The sequence below is a fragment of the Alexandromys fortis genome, unplaced genomic scaffold, assembly GCF_014885135.2.
Source record: "Alexandromys fortis isolate MF-2015 unplaced genomic scaffold, M_Fortis_MF-2015_v1.1 scaffold_37, whole genome shotgun sequence".
In the NCBI taxonomy this organism is placed as follows: Eukaryota; Metazoa; Chordata; class Mammalia; order Rodentia; family Cricetidae; genus Alexandromys; species Alexandromys fortis.
The window spans coordinates 4601861-4621444 of NW_026067914.1; the positions used below are offsets into that span (position 1 = coordinate 4601861).

Consider the following 19584-nt stretch of genomic DNA (forward strand, 5'->3'; position numbering starts at 1 on the left):
CTTCCTTTCTGCTGGCTAGACCTGCAAGGACCTGACTAGAGTAGAGCATTGTGCTATGCCGCTTGCTCAAAGACTCAAGACAGAGACAGATGGGCTTTAGGAACCTGAGAAACTCACATTCATTATCTTCATCATGATTGTGTTTTGTGAATCATGAAGGAATTTAAAAACAGTGTTATCTGTCTGCTGAGAAGGAAGAATGTAGTCTATCTGAATTCAATGCATGAATATATGGTAACTGATCAGTAGTCCTTTAGAATAGTGGTTTAATTCTTATGAAGAAGGTATTTTTGCATCAAAAATTATGTGCTTAATTTTAACAGTAAACACTGCTGGACAATTATTTGAGATTAACATTAAGAATAAGGCACTTTGAACCCATGTGTCTGCTCAGGAAACATCTTCGGTATCCCATGAAACATAGATTGTATTTCTGTTCCTCTCTCCCTCCGCAACATGAGCTCCATTACAGCATATGGGAGCTTTTCACACTGGGAGCTATTCTCAGGGAAAACGTGATTACAAATGCTGTCAAAGGAAATATGTATTTCCAGATGGTACTGGTTGACCAAGCACATCCAGGGACACAGTCTGCATCTTTATTGGCCCTCAGGCCCAAACGAGGCAATGGTGTAGAGAAAGAGCAAGCAGATCACTCTAGAATTATCTTCACTCCAAAGGCCCACAGATGCTATAATAAACACATTTAAGGTTACAGGCGCCCTTCTCACAGAGGCACATAACACAGCAATCTTCTTAATAACAAAACATCACCTCCAAATTATGGAGAAATGGGTATATTCTTGCAAAAGGTAATATTTTCTCTTGTTACTGTTTTGCATATTGTTTTACATATTGAGTGGCTAGAGTCACTACTTACTTACCTGCACGCACTCTGGAACAAAGTCCTTAGAGTCAGAATATGAACATGTAACAATAAAAAGAAAAGACTCCTTTTACATAACTGAAGTGGCAACAATTGCTGTGCAGGAATACACATGCAACACTGGATCCTGGGCTCCTGGTGATCATTTACTCATTTGTCAAATAGAACTATATTTAAATATGGTTTACAAGAGCTAAAGTAGATGCAGACTTGTAAGTCTTGTAAGTACTGTGCCAGTGCAGAAAGGCAGAAGCCAGAGAACTCAGCCAGGTCTAACGTTCACAGTGTTTGCTGGGGCCATATCCAGTTAAACATTCCAAAAGGTGACCAGGGGGAGACAAGTCAGGACTTGCATAAGCATTTCATGTGTCTGCCTCTGCCCCGATGAGGGAAGGAAGAAAGGACATTTATCCAAAGAACAGTCTCTTGACGTTGAAATATGCAGTGCAGTTTGTTGTAAAATTCATGAAAAAACCAAATTTACTTGTTTAATAAAAATAAATATTTTTAGAAACCGCTAGGAAATAAACTTAAAACTATGAGGATACCCTTTCTTTTATTGATTCACTGCTGGCTATTTTGCTTTTGTATTTTTTATTGAAAACATTTTTTAGTACCAAATACAATATATTATGATTATGGTTTCCCTTCCCCCAGTTCCTCCCAGACCCTTTCACCCGCCAAAATCTTTCTTTTGTCTCTCGTTAGGATACAAGAATCATCTAAAAAATGATAACTATAAAATAAAATGAGGTAAAACAAAGGAAACAAACCAGAAGAGGACAAACAGAAGAAAAAGCTCAAGAAACACATACAGATGCAGAGACACATACTGACACACACAGAAATCCCATAAAACCACAAAACTAGAAGCCATAATACATATGCAAAGGTCCTATATGGGAAAAAATACAAAACCCTGACAAGGCATTACGAGACAAAGATGCCATTGATTTAATTTTATGCTGGTCATTTATTGCTGGACATGGGCCTGGCCCCAAAAGTGGTTTGTATACCCAGTGAGAATTGGAGATATTGGAGAAAACTAATTTTTCATTTGCAAGTAGTTATCAATTGAAGTTAGCTTCTGGGTTAGGGATGTGGGTTTGGGTCCACTTCCCTTTTCAGCACTGGGACCCCATCAGGTGTAGACCTGTGCAGGTCCTGTGCATCCTGTCCCAGTCTCTGTGAGCTTATACGTTCACCGGTCCAGCTATTTTTAGAAGGCCTTGCTTCCTTAGGGTATTCCATCCGCTCTGCCTCTTAAAGTCCTTCCATCTTCTTTCCCACAGGGTTCCCTGAGCTTTGAGGGGAGGGATTTGATGGAAACATTCCATTTAGGACCAAGTAATCCAGGGTTTCCCACTCTCTGCACATTGTCCAGTTGTGGCTGTGGTCTCGGTATTTGTTCCCATCTGCAGTAGGAGGAAGCTTCTCTGATGAAGGCTAGGTGAGACTCTGACCTATGGATATATCAAATTCTCTTGGGAGTCATTTTATTGCTATGATTTTTAGTAGTAGTATTTGGTTTCCCTTAGGTCCCTGGTCTATCATTGGATCATTGCTGTTTAAAATCTTCTGGTTCTAAATGCAACAAATAAATAAAACATTGGCTACAATCATGGGCACAGATGGCTCATGGCTGAGCTGCACAGTTTGACTTCGTGGCTGGGGTGAAAATGCATACAACACAGAACTTTCAAGGATTTGCTGTATTTCCAGAACCATAGTCCAGCCTGTGCTGGACACTATCAGATGCTTTTTGTACAAATAAAAAGTGTCCTTATTCCTGTGCTGCTGTTTTTCTAAATTGGCCTCAGTCTATATCGTGACCAAAGTACAAACCCATGAGGAAGGGACTGAGGGTCTCAGGAACTATGTAGATGGATCCCTTGAAGGCTGTCAGCAGGAGAAGCTAACAAGTTCGGGACTAAGAAAAGCTAGGCTGGCTTTGGGTGGTGCTGGTTGTATTCAGTGTGACCGAGTTCTCTCATCTCCTATAGCGTCCTACTGTGAAATGATTCTTTTTCCAAAAATGACTTAGTAGTCACAAGTAGGGAAACAGTGTTCGTCACTTTATTCTTTCCAGTACATACTACTTAGATATAAATCCAAACTAAGAACTGCTAAGTCTCTTACAGTGGCAGTTGATAACTCCTTTTCTAACAAAAATGGAAAGTAGCATTTAAAGTTGCAGAATTAGACAGCCAGGAGAAAGGGTTTGCCTCCCTTTATTTAGCATAATACTTCTTAAGATTTATAGAGCGATGATAGTTAAAATTTTATCAATCATTCATGCACATTTTAGAACAAATGGATTTCTCTCCATTGTCTTACCTAAGATGAAAAAAATCAAAAGAAGCCAGGCCAGTTCCTGCAGGACCATGTTTCCCACTTCTTGGGAAGCGGAGTAAAAAAAGCCAACTCAAGGCCATCCTAGGCAACTTATTGAGGCCTGTCTCAAAATCAAATGTAAGCGCAGTGCTGGTAGAGTGCTTGCCCAGACCTTGCATTCAGTTGCCAGCACTGAAAAAAGAATTAAGGAAGGAAATGAGAGAGGGAGAAGAGAATGGAGGAAAGATGACTAAGGCTGGCAGAGTTCTATGTACTTTGTAATTTTGTGTATGACTAATCTTTAACCTAAATATTGAAAATATCCTTTAGTATATGACAACTCCAGTGAAGAAAGTATAAGTCTGAGGGAGTATTTCATGGATGGAACATAGTGCATGTCTGCCTCTTCTGTATGCAGAAGATTTATGATTTGTTTTGAGACAGGGTCTCCAGTCTCCAAATTCCTCAGATTGAGTTTTATTAGGCCGGGGGATACAATTAGTGCACCTGTGCATTTTAAATGCATGCCAAGACAATATACTGGTAATTATTTCATAATCCTCTTGTCTTCACCTCCTGAGAGCTGAGATATAGGCATAATTCACTGTGCCCAGCTGCTTGCACCTTAAGATACAATGCAAATAGAACTATTCTCAGATAAGTTTTCTTACCTATTGAAATTTTTATTCTTAAAGATTTCTTAAACACTGTCCTGATTAGGTTCTAAAGACAAGTGATTCTGTTTAGTTTTCTTTGAACTCTTACAGCATGGCTTTGTTGTTGTTGTTTTACTGTATGAGGAGTTGCACCTACAACCAGCAATGTTCCTTTAAGAGATTATCTTTCCTCTTGCTTACAAACTATCACTTTCCCTGAGTATTATTTCTGTTACTAGCTATATTCATTGGAAATCACCTGCATTTTGTCTAAGGTAAGTGTTGGATACTCTTCTGCTGCTGTGGTAAAACACCTCCACCAAGGCAACTTATTAAAAATAAAGTGTTTAATTTGGCTAATGGTTTCAGGTTAGAGTCTCTGTAGGCAGAGCAAAGAAACACCTGAGAGCTCACATCTTGATCCATAACCACAAGGCAGTGAGAGACATTGAGGGAGGGAGGGAGGGACAAAGGGAGGGAGAGAGAGAGGAAAAGTAAGAGGACTAGTGAAGGCCCCATTCTCTTGGAACCTCTAAGTCTACTGTCTTAGTTGGGGTTGCTATTGCTCTGAAGAGACATATGACTAAGGCGACTTATAAAGGACAGCATTTAGTTGGGGACTGGCTTACAGTTTCAGAGGGTTCGTACATGGTCATCATGGTGGAGGGAATGGTCACAGGGAGGCAAGCATCATGCTGGAGCAGTAGCTGAGAGCTCATATCCTGATTGGCAGGTACCAGGCAGAGACAGTGGGCTGCCATGGGCTTTTGAAACCTCAAAGCCCACTTCCTGTGATACACCTCCTCTCACAAGGTTATGCTTTCTAATCCTTCCCAAACATTTCCACCAACTGGAAACCAAATAGTCAAATATATGTGTCTATTGGGGCTATAATCATTGAAATCACCACAACAAGGAAAATGCAAAACAAAACAAAACAAAAACCCAAAATCAAAACAAACAAAAATCCTCAAAAAAACCTAAGTATTTTTAGGTGGCACTAGAGATGTAGCTGTGCTTTGAATTCTTGAACACTCCTTTCTTTTGCAGAAAAATATGTCATTGCTCAACCAACATTTGTTTTTGAGAAAGGAGAACACACTTTCAAGGTAAGATCAAACTATTCTGGTTTCGATAAGTCATACTTTAAGGAGGTAGTTGATATGGTAGCTGCATGATTTTATTTTGGCCTTCTCCACTACCTGAATGCTCTTGGAGTTGAGACTCAGAGGCATCAGTTTGGCTGAAATCTCTAAGTTGTGTAAAGTGGTTTGCCTAAAATAATATGCTTATTTGGAATGGCTTTAAAAAGGTGATTTACAAAAAAGAAAGAAAGAAAGAAAGAAAGAAAGAAAGAAAGAAAGAAAGAAAGAAAGAAAGAAAGAAAAAGATTAGGAAAGTTAAATAGCTCCTTAGGTCCTTGCTACTGAAAGATGCTAAAACTGGGTATAAAAACTCCAGTATGCAATATTAGTTTGAAAGGGCTTATAGAGTCTATCTGATGTGGAAACATCATCCTAGAACCGTAGGAGTTGGAGGATTAGCTGTCCCCACCCACTACCTTATTGTGGTTGTGAGAATTCGTTCTTACATGCAATTGTCAATGAACTGCTCACAAAATAAACTACCTTTACTCCTTTGTTCAAAAAGCAGATTCTTACTCCAAATCAATCACTTTAGAATCCTGAGAGCAGGTGCCTCAAAAACCTACATTTTAAATGAGTGTTCAGAAAAGATTCTATAAGCACTGAAATCTATAACCACTGGGTAGACTCTCTGTTGCCATGTTCTTGGTGAAACTGTAGCGTGTCACTTTGTCCCCGTGAGCTGAAGAGCCCTGGCTCCTGAAATTCTCTTCTACAGAGGCAGGGTGGGAAATTAATGCAATAACAGCAAATTTGCAGCTTTTTTGTGTCTTTCCAGAGACCTGCAGAAGACAGCCTGGATGAAACAGCAGAACATGGTAACGAATTACGTCCTGTGTTGTGAAGCCCCAAACCCCAATATTCATACAAAGAAAATCAGTAAAGCACGAGCATTTGCGGCTTGTGACACAGACTCTATAAGACGTAATGGCTTTCCTTGTTTCTAGATGTGCAAATGGATTGAAAGACGACAGGCAGATACCCAAGAACAGCAACATGAGCATTGCCTCTGTGGTTCTAGGCTGAACTTGAGGCTGTATATAGTTTCCTGCACAAGATTCGTTTCTAACCATGTTAATGTGGTGTCTGTAGGTTTATAATCATCTAAGACCCCTCGTATTTAATGTTGGGCTCCACGAGTCAGCACGTTGTGAAATGATGACCTACCCACACAAAGTGGTTGATTCTACTCCTGTGCTGTGTGTTACTCTAAATACAATTCTTGTTGAATTTCTTTCAGAATTCAGTGGTTTCTCAAGAAAACGCATAAGGTCTTCATCTGTCACACTTTATAGTACAGATTCCGAGTCTCCGGGAGGTAGGTATAGTTTGACTATTATTCTGCATGTGAAATTACTAAAAAAAAAATTTCCAACTGGACATTTAAAAGCAAGAACCTACAAAATAAGAACATGCCAGCGCTTTGAGAAGAACTGCATCATTCACTGTATTCTGAGCCAGTTGAGAACAGTTTGCCCATGTGCACATTAACATACCTGAGGCTGCTGTGCCTAACAGGCTTTACTGTTAAAGCAGCAATTTATGTACATATAACTCCACTCAGTATGAGTTCAAAGAATGTCTAATACATTCAAGAAATAGTTACTGAGTTGAGTGAAAATAAAGTAAATTTATGATCATCAGAGGTAGTCTTTGTTTCTATTGATAAAAACATAAAAAATAATTTTCTTTGAATTGGAGATCTAAATCTTTCTCCAAAGAACAGAATCCCCATAAAACTAGACAGAAGATACACTTCTTAATGGCCTGCATTTGAATCTTCTTTCAGTGGCAGCTTCGTCTCAGACACGCCTGAGGTCTTCATCATTCACTGATGCCCCAACCTTCCCCCCCTCTGGACCAGGTAATGACAAGTTCCTAGAGCTTCACTCCTGACACTCTGATGTCTCAAAAATCATTCTTTTTTTTTTTTTTTTTTTATACTATTTTTTTTATTGAGAATAAGAAAAAAAAGTTTCCGCCTCCTCCCAGCCTCCCATTTCCCTCCCCCCCCCCCCAACCTTCCCCCCCTCCCCCCTCTCTTCTCCCCCTCCCCCCACTCCTCTCACCCCCCCTCTCCTATCCAAAGAGCAGTCATGGTTCCCTGCCCTGTGGAAAGTCCAATGTCCTCCCCCCTACGTCCATATCTAGGAAGGTGAACGTCCAAACTGGCTAGGCTCCCACCAAGCCAGAACATGAAGTAGGATCAAAACCCCTTGTCATTGACCTTGGCTTCTCATCAGTCCTCATTGTTCGCTGTGATCAGAGAGTCCGGTTTTATCCCATGCTGTTTCAGTCACAGTCCAGCTGGCTTTTGTGAGTTCCCAATAGATTAGCCCCACTGTCTCAGTGGGTGGGTGCACCCCCCGTGGTCCTGACATCCTTGCTCGTGGTCTCCCTCCATCTGCTTCTCATTGGGACCTTGGGAGCTCAGTCCAGTGCTCCAGTGTGGGTCTCTGTCTCTATCTCCATCCATCACCAGATGAAGGTTCTATGGTGATATGAAAGATATTCGTCAGTAATGCTATAGGATAGGGTCAGTTCAGGTTCCCTATCCTCAGTTTCCCAAGGGACTAACTGGGGACATCGCCTTGGGCTCCTGGGAGCCACTCTAGGTTCAAGTCTCTTGCCAACACTAAGGTGGCTCTTTTAACTAAGATATGTGCTTCCCTGCTCCCCTATCCGACCTTCCTTTATCCCAATCTTCCTGTTTCCCCAAGTTCCCCCAATCCTCCCCTTCTTACTTTTCTCTCCCTGTCCCCCCTTATCCCCAACCCACCCCACCCCCAAGATCCCAATTTTGTCCCCGGCAATTTTATCTACTTCCCTTAGCCAAGAGGATAACTATATGTTTTTTCTTGGGTTCACCTTCTTCTTTAGCTTCGTTAGGTTCACCAGGTATACACTCCGTGACCTTTATTTATGGCTAGAAACCAATTATGAGTGAATACATCCCATGTTCATCTTTTTGGGTCTGGGTTACCTCGCTCAGGATAGTGTTTTCTATTTCCATCCATTTGCATGCAAAATTCGAGAAGTCATTGTTTTTTACCGCAGCATAATACTCTAATGTGTATATATTCCACACTTTCTTCATCCATTCTTCCATTGAAGGGCATCTAGGTTGTTTCCAGGTTCTGGCTATTACAAATAATGCTGCTATGAACATAGTTGAACAAATGCTTTTGTCATATGATAGGGCATCTCTTGGGTATATTCCCAAGAGTGGTATTGCTGGGTCCAGGGGTAGGTTGATCCCGAATTTCCTGAGAAACCGAAACACTGATTTCCAAAGTGGTTGCACAAGATTGCATTCCCACCAGCAATGGATGAGGGTACCCCTTCCTCCACAGCCTCTCCAGCAAAGGCTATCATCGGTGCTTTTGATTTTAGCCATTCTGACAGGTGTGAGATGATATCTCAAAGTTGTTTTGATTTGCATTTCCCTGATTGCTAATGAGGTTGAGCATGACCTTAGGTGTCTTTTGGCCATTTGAACTTCTTCTTTTGAGAATTCTCTGTTCAGTTCAGTGCCCCATTTTTTAATTGGGTTAATTAGCATTTTAGAGTCTAGTTTCTTGAGTTCTCTATATATTTTGGAGATCAGACCTTTGTCTGTTGCGGGGTTGGTGAAGATCTTCTCCCAGTCAGTAGGTTGCCTTTTTGTCTTAGTGACAGTGTCCTTTGCTTTACAGAAGCTTCTCAGCTTTAGTAGGTCCCATTTATTCAATGTTGTCCTTAGTGTCTGTGCTGCTGGGGTTATACTTAAGAAGCGATCTCCTGTGCCCATCTGTTGTAGGGTACTTCCCACTTTCTCTTCTATCAGGTTCAGTGTGTTCGGACTGATATTGAGGTCTTTGATCCATTTGGACTTGAGTTTTGTGCAAGGTGATAGATATGGGTCTAATTTCAATCTTCTACAGGTTGACATCCAGTTGTGCCAGCACCATTTGTTGAAGATGCTTTCTTTCTTCCATTGTATACTTTTAGCTCCTTTGTCGAAAATGAGGTGTTCATAGGTTTGGGGATTAAATTCCGGGTCTTCTATGCGATTCCATTGGTCGACTTCTCTGTTTTTATGCCAATACCACACTGTTTTCATTACTGTAGCTCTGTGATAGAGTTTGAAGTCAGGGATGGTAATGCCTCCAGAAGATCCTTTATTGTATAGGATTGTTTTGGCTATCCTGGGTTTTTTATTTTTCCATATAAAATTGATTATTGTCCTCTCAAGATCCGTGAAGAATTTTGATGGGACCTTGATAGGAATTGCATTGAATCTATAAATTGCCTTTGGTAGAATTGCCATTTTTACTATGTTGATCCTCCCAATCCAAGAGCAAGGGAGGTCCTTCCATTTTCTGATATCCTCATCAATTTCTTTCTTCAATGCTTTAAAGTTCTTGTCAAATAGATCTTTTACTTCCTTGGTTAGAGTTACCCCGAGATATTTTATGCTGTTTGTGGCTATTGTGAAAGGTGAAGCTTCTCTGATTTCCCTCTCTGCTTCCATATCCTTTGTGTATAAGAGGGCGACTGATTTTTTGGAGTTGATCTTGTATCCTGCCACATTACTAAAGGTATTTATCAGCTGTAAAAGTTTCTTGGTGGAGTTTTGAGGGTCACTTATGTACACTATCATATCATCTGCAAATAACGAAAGTTTAACTTCTTCCTTTCCAAGTCAAATCCCCTTGATCCCCTTATGTTGTCTTATTGCTATTGCTAGAACTTCAAGCACTATGTTGAAGAGGTATGGCGAGAGTGGGTTTCTGAGTTTAGTGTTCCTGAGTTTAGTGGGATGGCTTTGAGTTTCTCTCCGTTTAATTTGATGTTAGCTGTCGGCTTGCTGTATATAGCTTTTATTATATTTAGGTATGACCCTTGTATCCCTAGTCTCTCCAAGACTTTTATCATAAAGGGATGTTGAATTTTGTCAAATACTTTTTCAGCATCTAATGAAATGATCATATGGTTTTTTTCTTTCAGCTTATTTATATGATGGATTACATTGATAGATTTTCGTATGTTGAACCAGCCCTGCATCTCTGGGATGAAGCCTACTTGATCATAATGGATAATTTTTCTAATGTGTTCTTGGATTCGGTTTGCCAGTATTTTGTTGAGGATTTTTGCGTCGATGTTCATGAGTGAGATTGGCCTGTAATTCTCTTTCTTGGTTGAGTCTTTGTGTGGTTTTGGTATCAGAGTGACTGTAGCTTCATAAAAGGAATTTGGCAATGACTCTTCTGCTTCTATATTGTGAAATACATTAAGGAGTATAGGTATTAGGTCTTCTTGGAAGTTCTGGTAGAATTTCGCATTGAAACCATCAGGTCCTGGGCTTTTTTTGGTAGGGAGGTTTTTGATAACAGCTTCTAGTTCTTCGTGACTAACAGGTCTATTTAGGTTGTTCACCTGGTCCTGGTTTAACTTTGGTATATGGTATTTATCTAAAAACGTGTCCATTTCTTTTACATTTTCCAGTTTTGTGCCATACAGGCCTTTGTAGTAAGATCTAATGATTCTTTGAATTTCCTCTGTGTCTGTGGTTATGTCCCCCTTTTCATTTCTGATCTTATTAATTTGCATATTCACTCTCTGGCGTTTTATTAGTTTGGATAGAGGTTTATCAATCTTGTTGATTTTCTCCAGGAACCAGCTTTTTGTTTCATTGATTCTTTGGATTGTTTTCTGTGTTTCTATTTTGTTGATTTCAGCCCTCAGTTTGATTATTTCCAGTCTTCTACTCCTCCTAGGTGAGTCTGCTTCTTTTTTTTCTAGAGCTTTCAGGTGGGCTGTTAAGTCTCCAATGTGTGCCTTCTCTGTTTTCTTTAAGTGGGCACTTAGTGCTATGAACTTTCCTCTCAGGACTGCTTTCATAGTGTCCCATAAGTTTGAGTAGGTTGTTTCTTTATTTTCATTGAATTCAAGGAAGACTTTAATTTCTTTCTTTATTTCTTCCTTGATCCAGGTGTGGTTCAGTAGTTGACTGTTCAGTTTCCATGAGTTTGTAGGCTTTCTGGGGGTAGGGTTGTTGTTGAATTCTAACTTTAATCCATGGTGATCTGATAAGATACAGGTGGTTACTAATATGTTTTTGTACCTGTGGAAGTTTGCTTTGTTACCGAGTATGTGGTCAATTTTCGAGAAGGTTCCATGAGCTGCAGAGAAGAAGGTATATTCTTTCCGATTTGGGTGGAATATTCTATAGATGTCTGTCAAGTCCAATTGATTCATTACCTCCATTAATTCTCTTAGTTCTCTGTTAGGTTTCTGTCTGATTGACCTGTCCATTGGTGAGAGAGGAGTGTTGAAGTCTCCCACTATTAGTGTGTGCGGTTTGATGGCTGCCTTGAGTTTTAGTAATGTTTCTTTTACGTATGTGGGTGCTTTTATATTAGGGGCGTAGATATTCAGGATTGAGACTTCCTCTTGATGAATTGATCCTGTTATGAGTATAAAATGTCCCTCTCCATCTCTTCTGATTGATTTAAGTTTGAAGTCAAGTTTGTTAGAAATTAGTATGGCCACACCTGCTTGTTTCTTAGGTCCATTTGCTTGATAAGCCTTTTCCCAGCCCTTTACTCTGAGTAGGTGCCTGTCTCTGTGTTTGAGGTGTGTTTCTTGTAAACAGCAGAATGTTGGATCCTGATTTCGTATCCAATCTCTTAGCCTGTGCCTTTTTATAGGTGAGTTGAGCCCATTGACATTAAGTGATATTAATGACCAGGGGATGTTAACTCCGGTCACTTCTTTAGTAGTAGAGTTCGTGTGCGTCCCTTCTTTGAGTTGCGCTGGTGACGGGTCTCTAGATGTCTGAGTTATTGTGGTCATTGTTGGACTCCTTGGTTAGAGATTTTCCTTCTATTACTTTCTGTAAGGCTGGGTTTGTGGCTACGTATTGTTTAAATTTGTTTTTATCCTGGAAAATTTTGTTTTCTCCATTTATGGTGAATGAAAGCTTGGCTGGGTATAGTAGTCTGGGCTTGCATCCATGGTCTCTTAGTTTTTGCAGTACATCTATCCAGGACCTTCTGGCTTTCATGGTTTCCATAGAGAAGTCAGGTGTAAGTCTGATAGGTTTACCTTTGTAAGTAACTTGGCCTTTTTCCTTTGCGGCTTCAAAAATCATTCTTATCAATGATGAGTTTTCTTTTTCAGACATCATAAGATGTTAATAGTCGGACTGGAGAAATGGTTCAGTGGTTAAGCACACACTGGCTGTTCTTCCAGAGGTCCTGAGTTCAAGTCCCAGCAACACAACCATTTGTAATGAGATATGGTGCCCTCTTTTGGCCTGCAGGTATACATGCAGACAGAACACTGTATATAATAAATAAGTCTTTCAGAAAAAACTTAGAATCTAGCCAGTTTCATAAAGAAAAAAATAAGATGCTAATAGTGTGACCAACAAATCAGAGAGAAGTCACAGGAACAGATGTAAGAGGGCTATCTGAAGATTATTAACCTCACAAATCCAGACAGAGAAGTCACAGCCACAGACACAAGAGGGCTGTCTGAAGATTATTAACCTCACAGATCCAGACAGTGAAATGTGTCATTCTTTTTTTGGCAAAAAGTTTGAGATTGGACTGTTTTAGAACTTCATATATAAAATAAACAGATGCCTACATTTAAAGATGAATTCTGTTATACACTGCATGCTGAGTCAGTTGGGAATTTTGTAGATGGAAGTTTCTGTCCCATCTGGTCCCAAAGAAACACACAGAGGCTTATATTGATTACACATGGTTTGGTCTATTAACTCATGCTTATTATTAACTAGCTCTTACAACTTAAATTAACCCATAATTTTTATCTCTGTTTAACCACATGGCTTGGTATCTTTTCTCAGTAAGGCATTCTCATCTTGCTTCCTCTGCATCTGGCTGAAGACTGAGTCTCTGTCTTTCCTCTTTCCAGAATTCTCTTAGCCTTGTCGCCCTGCCTATACTTCCTCCATGGCTACTGGAAAATCAGCATTTTATTAATATGAGTGTACAAGAGTATTATCCCAAGGCAAATTAATTTTTTTTTTAAAAAAGAGCCTTACTTCAAGCATTCTCTTCATAGTAGGGCTTACACCCTTTGTGCCATAAGCAGTACTTTATACAAGGAAGAAATACAAGGTGAAAACAGTTTGCTTTGTCTTTTTGATTGATTGTCCTCTATCCAAGAACTGCAGAGTCCTCAAACCAATCAATGGACATTAGTAACAGTAATTACAATCATGACTGTGCAACAGTGTATCAGACACTTTTCAGTCACAGGAGCAACAACAGACTCTCTGGATCCACATGGCAAATTGTGTAAAGAAATGGAGAGGAAGCTAATCCCAGTAATCCCAGCTAATCTGCTTCACTTGTTTTTGCGTAAAGCCAAGGGATAGCTTTACTTTATATCTATATAACTACTTCATTTTTAAAAATCAGATATATAAAGGATGAACAAATCGGAGGACCCTAATTGGTAGTAAGCAGCATTTCTACTTTATGAATAATAAATGATGCTGGAAATGATAAAAAAAATAGTACAATTTATGTGATCCACTTGTTCTGTTTCAAGAAATAAAGATGCTAAAGACTACCGAATTCAGCTTAGGTCAGAGCAGCAATTTGATTCCAGCCTTTAGGAGATGATGCTCTGAAGAACACCTCAAAAAAATGCTTCTTGTTCCCTTGTCATCTCAACTAGTCAGACGCCAGCCCCCACAGAATCAAGGCAGTACCCCCCTCTGAGAGGCACAGACACCCCATGTTTGCAGCCGTGACCAATTCTACCCAGCAACACACCTTGAAGGAGACAATCTGGCATTATTGTTGTCATTTCTATTTGGTTTCTGCTACTGTGGCTAAACACTGAGAAAAGCCAGCTTAGGAGAGGGAAAGGTTTATTTCACCTGACAGCTTATAATCTGTCATAAAGGGAAGTCAGGACGGGAATGCAAGCAGAACCTGGAGGCAGGAACTCAAGCAGAGACCATGGAGGAAGACTGCTTCCTGGCTTGCTCTCTTTGGCATGCTCAGCTTGCTTCTTCAACTTGCCCAGAGGTGGCACTGCCTATAGTGTGCTGAAGCCGCCCACATTAGTCATTTGTCAAGAAAATGTCCCCACAGACTTACTAACGGTCTATCTTTCTGTACATATTTCTTTTCAATTGATATGCACTCTTCCAAAGTGGCTCTAGCTTTTGTTGAGTTGACAAAAAACAAAAACAAAACAAACTTAATCGACATAGCTGCCATCCTCATCTCTCTCCTAAGTACCCCTAAAAGTGGATGTAAAGACTGTGTTGATAGTGTTAGAGCATCCTATGAGAGCTATACCCAGGCACACAGGATTCATGACCACTTCAGCGTTTGCAATTTGCAACATTTCTCATGGCACCGATCTATTTAATGATTACAAATAAGATTACCTCTTCTTTAAAAGTCTAATTTTAGGGTTTTGAGAAATGAACAGAAGTAGGTAGCAAAATTTACCTGGCAATCACAATTTTTAACAGGACCAGCCCTCTTTAGTAGCATTACTGCCAACAGCGACATCTACTGGTGCTCTCAGAACAGAACTTTTCTACAAAAAATGTAAAATAGTTCACAGACTTTAAAGGTTTTTTTTTTTAAATTCTTTTTTCTTATAGTGAAGAAAAACAATGTTTTTATGACATCAAGTCTGGTGCAAAGGAATATTGACATGAGCAGCCTAGAGCAAGGTATGGCTCTTCAGTTTCAAACCCCCAAATTCTCTCTCTCACCTTTTATCTATTTGTTCATTTAACACATTAGTATTTATTATTAAATTAATTTTATTAATATTAAATTTTAATGTATTTGAGAAACAAGGGAAATTGTGTTAGAGTTTAGAAAAAAACATTGGGCAGGCAAGCTATAGACCCCCACTAGATGCCTGATGAATAAAGGGGATAAAAGCCATGCCATTGAGGTTTTGACACAGGTCAGACACGTTGTGGACAAGCAACCACATGGCAAGGAGGGAAGCTTTGACAAAGGAGTGAAGAAGCTCAGAATATCGGCATAAGCCCCAAGTGTCAAGGGAGGAATGCTTAGAAAAAGATGGAAAGAGATCAATAAAACAGTAAGCTTTTCTAAATTATTTAGAACAGTAGGTAGACTCGGGACCCTATCGGCTGCAGCCCATAAGCTTCATTTATCTTGCATATTTTAATCTGTGTGTGTGTGTGTGAGTGTGTGAGTGTGTGTGTGTGTGTGAGAGAGAGAGAGGTGTGTGAGTGAGTGTGTGTGTGTGTGAGTGTGTGTGTCTGTGTGTGTGAGTGTGTGTGTGTGTGTGGTATGTTGGGTGTATGTAGGTAGGACAGAGTGAGAAAACATGGAGGTAAAAATACTTGAATAGACAAGCCATGTAATCAAAAGAAACTTATTTGGCAAAAGCTAGTTAAGAACTGAGTGGCAGGCAATTCATGGGCTGCACTGACTTTGACTAGTCTCTAAAAACTTAATTGTGCTATTTTTAAAAGAGCATCATGTCAAAAATAGGGACAAAGGAGCATTTTATCAAAATGTATTGATCTTTTCTTTCTGCTCTTCCAAGGTTCTATGAGGCCTTCGGAGCATGTTCTAAGACCTGCTATTTTGCAGCCACCTCAAACCCAAAGCTGCAAAAACATAAGCAAAACATTTGGGCATGGTGAATTGAAATCCTGCAAAATTAAGGAAAATATCAAGCACAAGGTAAGGAGACACTGGAACACTCTTGGTGATCTTATTAAATTGGAGAGTGTTCCCTGAACCAGGTTTCGTGGCTGCTGTCACTCCCAAGTGGGAACTCCAGAATGCTGACAGTATGAAATTCAGGGGCCAGAACCTGTGCTCAAATAAGTAGGGGTTCTGCGACCTCAGCTGTCCAAGGTCATAGTGAGGCTTTGCCAGTTTAGGTCACACCAGACATCTTCACAGATAACAGCAGCCAAGATTGCGTACACAGAGTAACAGTGCGTGGAGCAGGGGAGCTTGGCAGCCTCCAGGGACAGATAAGAATTCTTTCTTCTAAACACCGAAGGGTCTGAATCCCCCACTGTAAAGCTCTGCTAGAGGCATACTCTTTTGTTTGGGCATGCAGACGTGGGGTTCTGGAATGTCCTATGCCTGCAGTTGTAGCTGTGACACTCTGGAGGAGTGAGACACAACTTAGGCAGCTGGAATTTGAGTTATTCCATCAGCCCTTTGATTTCAGACTCTTGAAGTTGTTCGACTGGTTTGGTTTGGTTTTTGATGAACACAATGACAATAACACATGGACGTGAAATCTAACAGCCATTTTGATTAAGGGGAAACAACCAGAATGGAAGTAGTCTTGTATTGTAACTACTGTGCTTATCCAAACCAGGCACCCAATATTCTCCTTATTGGGGAAGAGAGGAAAGTGAACTTGGTCAGCATTTTCCAAAATTGTTATGCTTCCAAATCCTCTTCTTTATAAGATATGATTTTGAGGGACCCACTAAATTTTAATAATAAGTTAATCAATTATTAATACATGGAAAATAAGTGGTTTATATGATAAAACATTCTTAATTTTAAATTGATACATTACTAAAATTTTTAATTAAATACAATCTAGTAATTACTTTTATCTATTTAAGAATGTTGGGAAGAATGGTGTTAAATCAGTCTTAAATTTTGTAAGGAAAAGTTCACTAAATTTTGGAATGGTGTGTATAGTAAGTATAGACCAAATTTTTGTTATATATTATGATATCTAAAGTGTTGTGATATTTCTTCATTGCCAGGACTTTTATAAATATCACCGTGTGTGTGTGTGTGTGTGTGTGTGTGTGTGTGTGTATGTGTGTGTGTGTGCGTGTGCATGTATGTGCATTTGGAGGCCAGAGAACAACCTTGGGTGGCATCCCCCAGGAAACCTCCACTTTGCTTTTGACACAGGGTCTCTTATTTTGGCCCAGAGTTTGACAATCAGGCTTCCTGGCCAGCAACCCCGAGAGCTGCCTCTATGCCTGCCCAGCCCTGGGATTATAATGTTTGCTACTGCACCTGAATTTCTGGGGACTGAACTCAGATCTTGGTGACTGCATCTCATTACTTATCACTTTTTTTTTCATTTTCTGCTTCAATTATAAAACAGTTTGCAAATATTTCTTCATAATTTAAAGGTCTAATAAATACAGATTTCTCCCAGTTATAGAGTAACCCAACTGGGTATGTCTGTTACTGAGTTTTCTCTTCCATGATAATCTCTGAAGTTCCATAGACAAATGTTCTATGAAATTCTGTGGCTTAAGTTTGAGTAAATTAACATAATTTGTAAATAATGGGAAAATTATCCTTAAGTGAATTTTATAGAATTATTATCTTATATTCTTTATTGACTCATATCAAAACTAGATAAAATGGCATCCACACTGCTACTTTTTAGTAAGAATATTCACTGTCACAAATAATTAAAGAACTACAAACCACAGTGGGTACTATGTTAATGTAGTTTAATGGAAATATAAGCTTTGGCGACACTGTTTCTTACAGTCTGTGAAAGGTTTCCTTTTGTATTAATGAACCCTGAGGAGACTTCTTCGGCTCTCAGCATTCCTTAGCTGCCTGTTCTCTTTGTCTAGGGTTGAAGCCTCATGGGCTTGCCCCTCACTTTCCCTGCCCTGGCCCACTTTAACATGTCTGTTGTTCTTGGTAGGCTCATGTTTAGGCAGTCAGTCCTGAAAACATACACAAGCAAGCAACATTAGACTGACTAAGTAGGTCGTATTCATGTGTTTAGGAATACACACACACACATACACACACACACACACAAACATACGAGACTGTATGTAACAACAATTAGTGAAAAAAGAGGCGGTGAATTTGGAAAAGAGCAGAGAGGAGCATATGAGAGGATTTGGAAGGAGGAAAGGAAAGGTAATTATAATCTTAGAAAGTGAAAGAAATATTTAAAATTTTTCCTTTACAAGGTTGAGGCTTCTGCTCAGTGGTAGAGCACTTGTCTAGCAAGCGCACAGACCTGGGTTTGGTCACTGGCTCCTAGAAAGTAAATTCATCTGACTTAGCATACAACACAATGGGACTCATTGTGGCATCTCCATGCAGACATAGCATCTCACTTTGCCCTTCATCCCTCCTCCTCTCCAGCTGGTCCCCTTCCTTCTCCCGCTCCCTCTGCTTTCACACATTTTAAAAAGTCTACATTCTGCAGACAATGTCCGCTTACTGCATAAATCAAACCAGAAGACCTAAAGCTATTTCAGGTGACAAAGAGTGGGCTCTCATTTATACTGAAGGATAAACTATCTGAGTAACAAGATCACCGGCATATAGTTTGACCTTGGTTAACGGCACATAATCTCTTGTAGGTATTTGTCAGCTTTTAAATCCCTGGTATAATAGGGAATATTAATATTTTTATTGACATGTATAAAAAATCAAGTGGAAACAGAATCCACCTGACTTTCAAAACATGAACTATCCCTAGAGCAATTCTGCAAATCCCCATGGGGAAAAAAAAGGTGTCCAGAAAACACAGTAAACATTGGCCCTGATGAGTTCTTTACCGCTGGACCTACTGCAGCCCTGAAATCCCTCACTCTCGCATGTATGGAATCAGTATAGGCCATGCACATTACATACATGCTCAAACCAGTTTCAAATTGACACAGTTACCCACGGGAAATGTCAGATGAAGAGGTGAGCGGATTTCCTCTTACAGCGGGCAGGTGGCTGTGACAGCCAAGCTCTTAGGGTATTTCCAGAGACTGAACAGCCTTGGAAAGTCCCCCATTAATCCAGAAGTAATCAATAAGCCCAAATGGATAAAGTAGGGAGACGTAACAAAAGGCAACAAGTTGGTGGGTATTATAATGAAATACGCAGTCTCTGGAATTAGAGAACTGTACCTAATGTCACTTCCATGTGGTTGTGTGACTTGGGTGAGGACTCGGAGTTCTCTTCGTCAGCTGGCTCAGCTGTCAGCTGTGGGCAGTAGAAGGACAAAGTGCACTGAGCTGTGAAGAGCATATGAGATGAGGCACAGGAAGGGCTGGGGGCTGTGTCTGAACACTGGGACCTTTTAACATGTGTGGCTGTAACCGGTTTCTGTCTGATGGTTCTAGACAGAGCAGTTCTAATGAACTTTCAGGTGGCTTTATTTTCTCTCCTTTTCAGATATCTGATGCAAACTCTGGTTTGCAAAGTGAAAATTTACCAAATGCCAGTTCAGTCCAGCTGTCTACTGATCTACACATCTCAGAGGAAACCGTGGGGTAAAATTGTACAGCTCATTCCTTCTCCAAAGTGTTTGGGACTAGAAGTGTTTCAGCTTAGTTGTTTGTTTGCTTAGAGTTTTTTAGATTTTTTTTAATATTTGAATGTAGATAATGTAATTAATGTCTTCAGGATGAGATCAAAATCTAAACATAAAAGACATGTACACAGAGTTACATACACCTTGAGTATATAATCTGAATGTAATTGTATACAATGTTTTTAATGATTTTGACTTTGACTCATTATAATGAGGCCAGGAATACACAATATTATATCAGTGTTCAAAATGTTTC

At 39.9% G+C, this 19584-nt stretch overlaps 1 protein-coding gene across 2 annotated transcripts in view; it reads left to right on the forward strand.

Moving 5' to 3' along the window:
* Nucleotides 1-19584, forward strand: part of Ranbp3l (RAN binding protein 3 like) — a 46715-nt gene that overhangs the window by 12174 nt on the left and 14957 nt on the right. Inside the window, exons 2-8 of one of the 2 annotated variants that reach the window (XM_050138977.1) lie at nucleotides 4927-4985; nucleotides 5800-5839; nucleotides 6262-6339; nucleotides 6811-6885; nucleotides 14665-14736; nucleotides 15594-15733; nucleotides 19190-19287. In XM_050138977.1, the coding sequence (XP_049994934.1) occupies nucleotides 4927-4985; nucleotides 5800-5839; nucleotides 6262-6339; nucleotides 6811-6885; nucleotides 14665-14736; nucleotides 15594-15733; nucleotides 19190-19287 (562 nt within the window). The remainder of the gene's footprint in view (nucleotides 1-4926; nucleotides 4986-5799; nucleotides 5840-6261; nucleotides 6340-6810; nucleotides 6886-14664; nucleotides 14737-15593; nucleotides 15734-19189; nucleotides 19288-19584) is intronic. The other variant, XM_050138978.1, reaches the window with a different exon arrangement.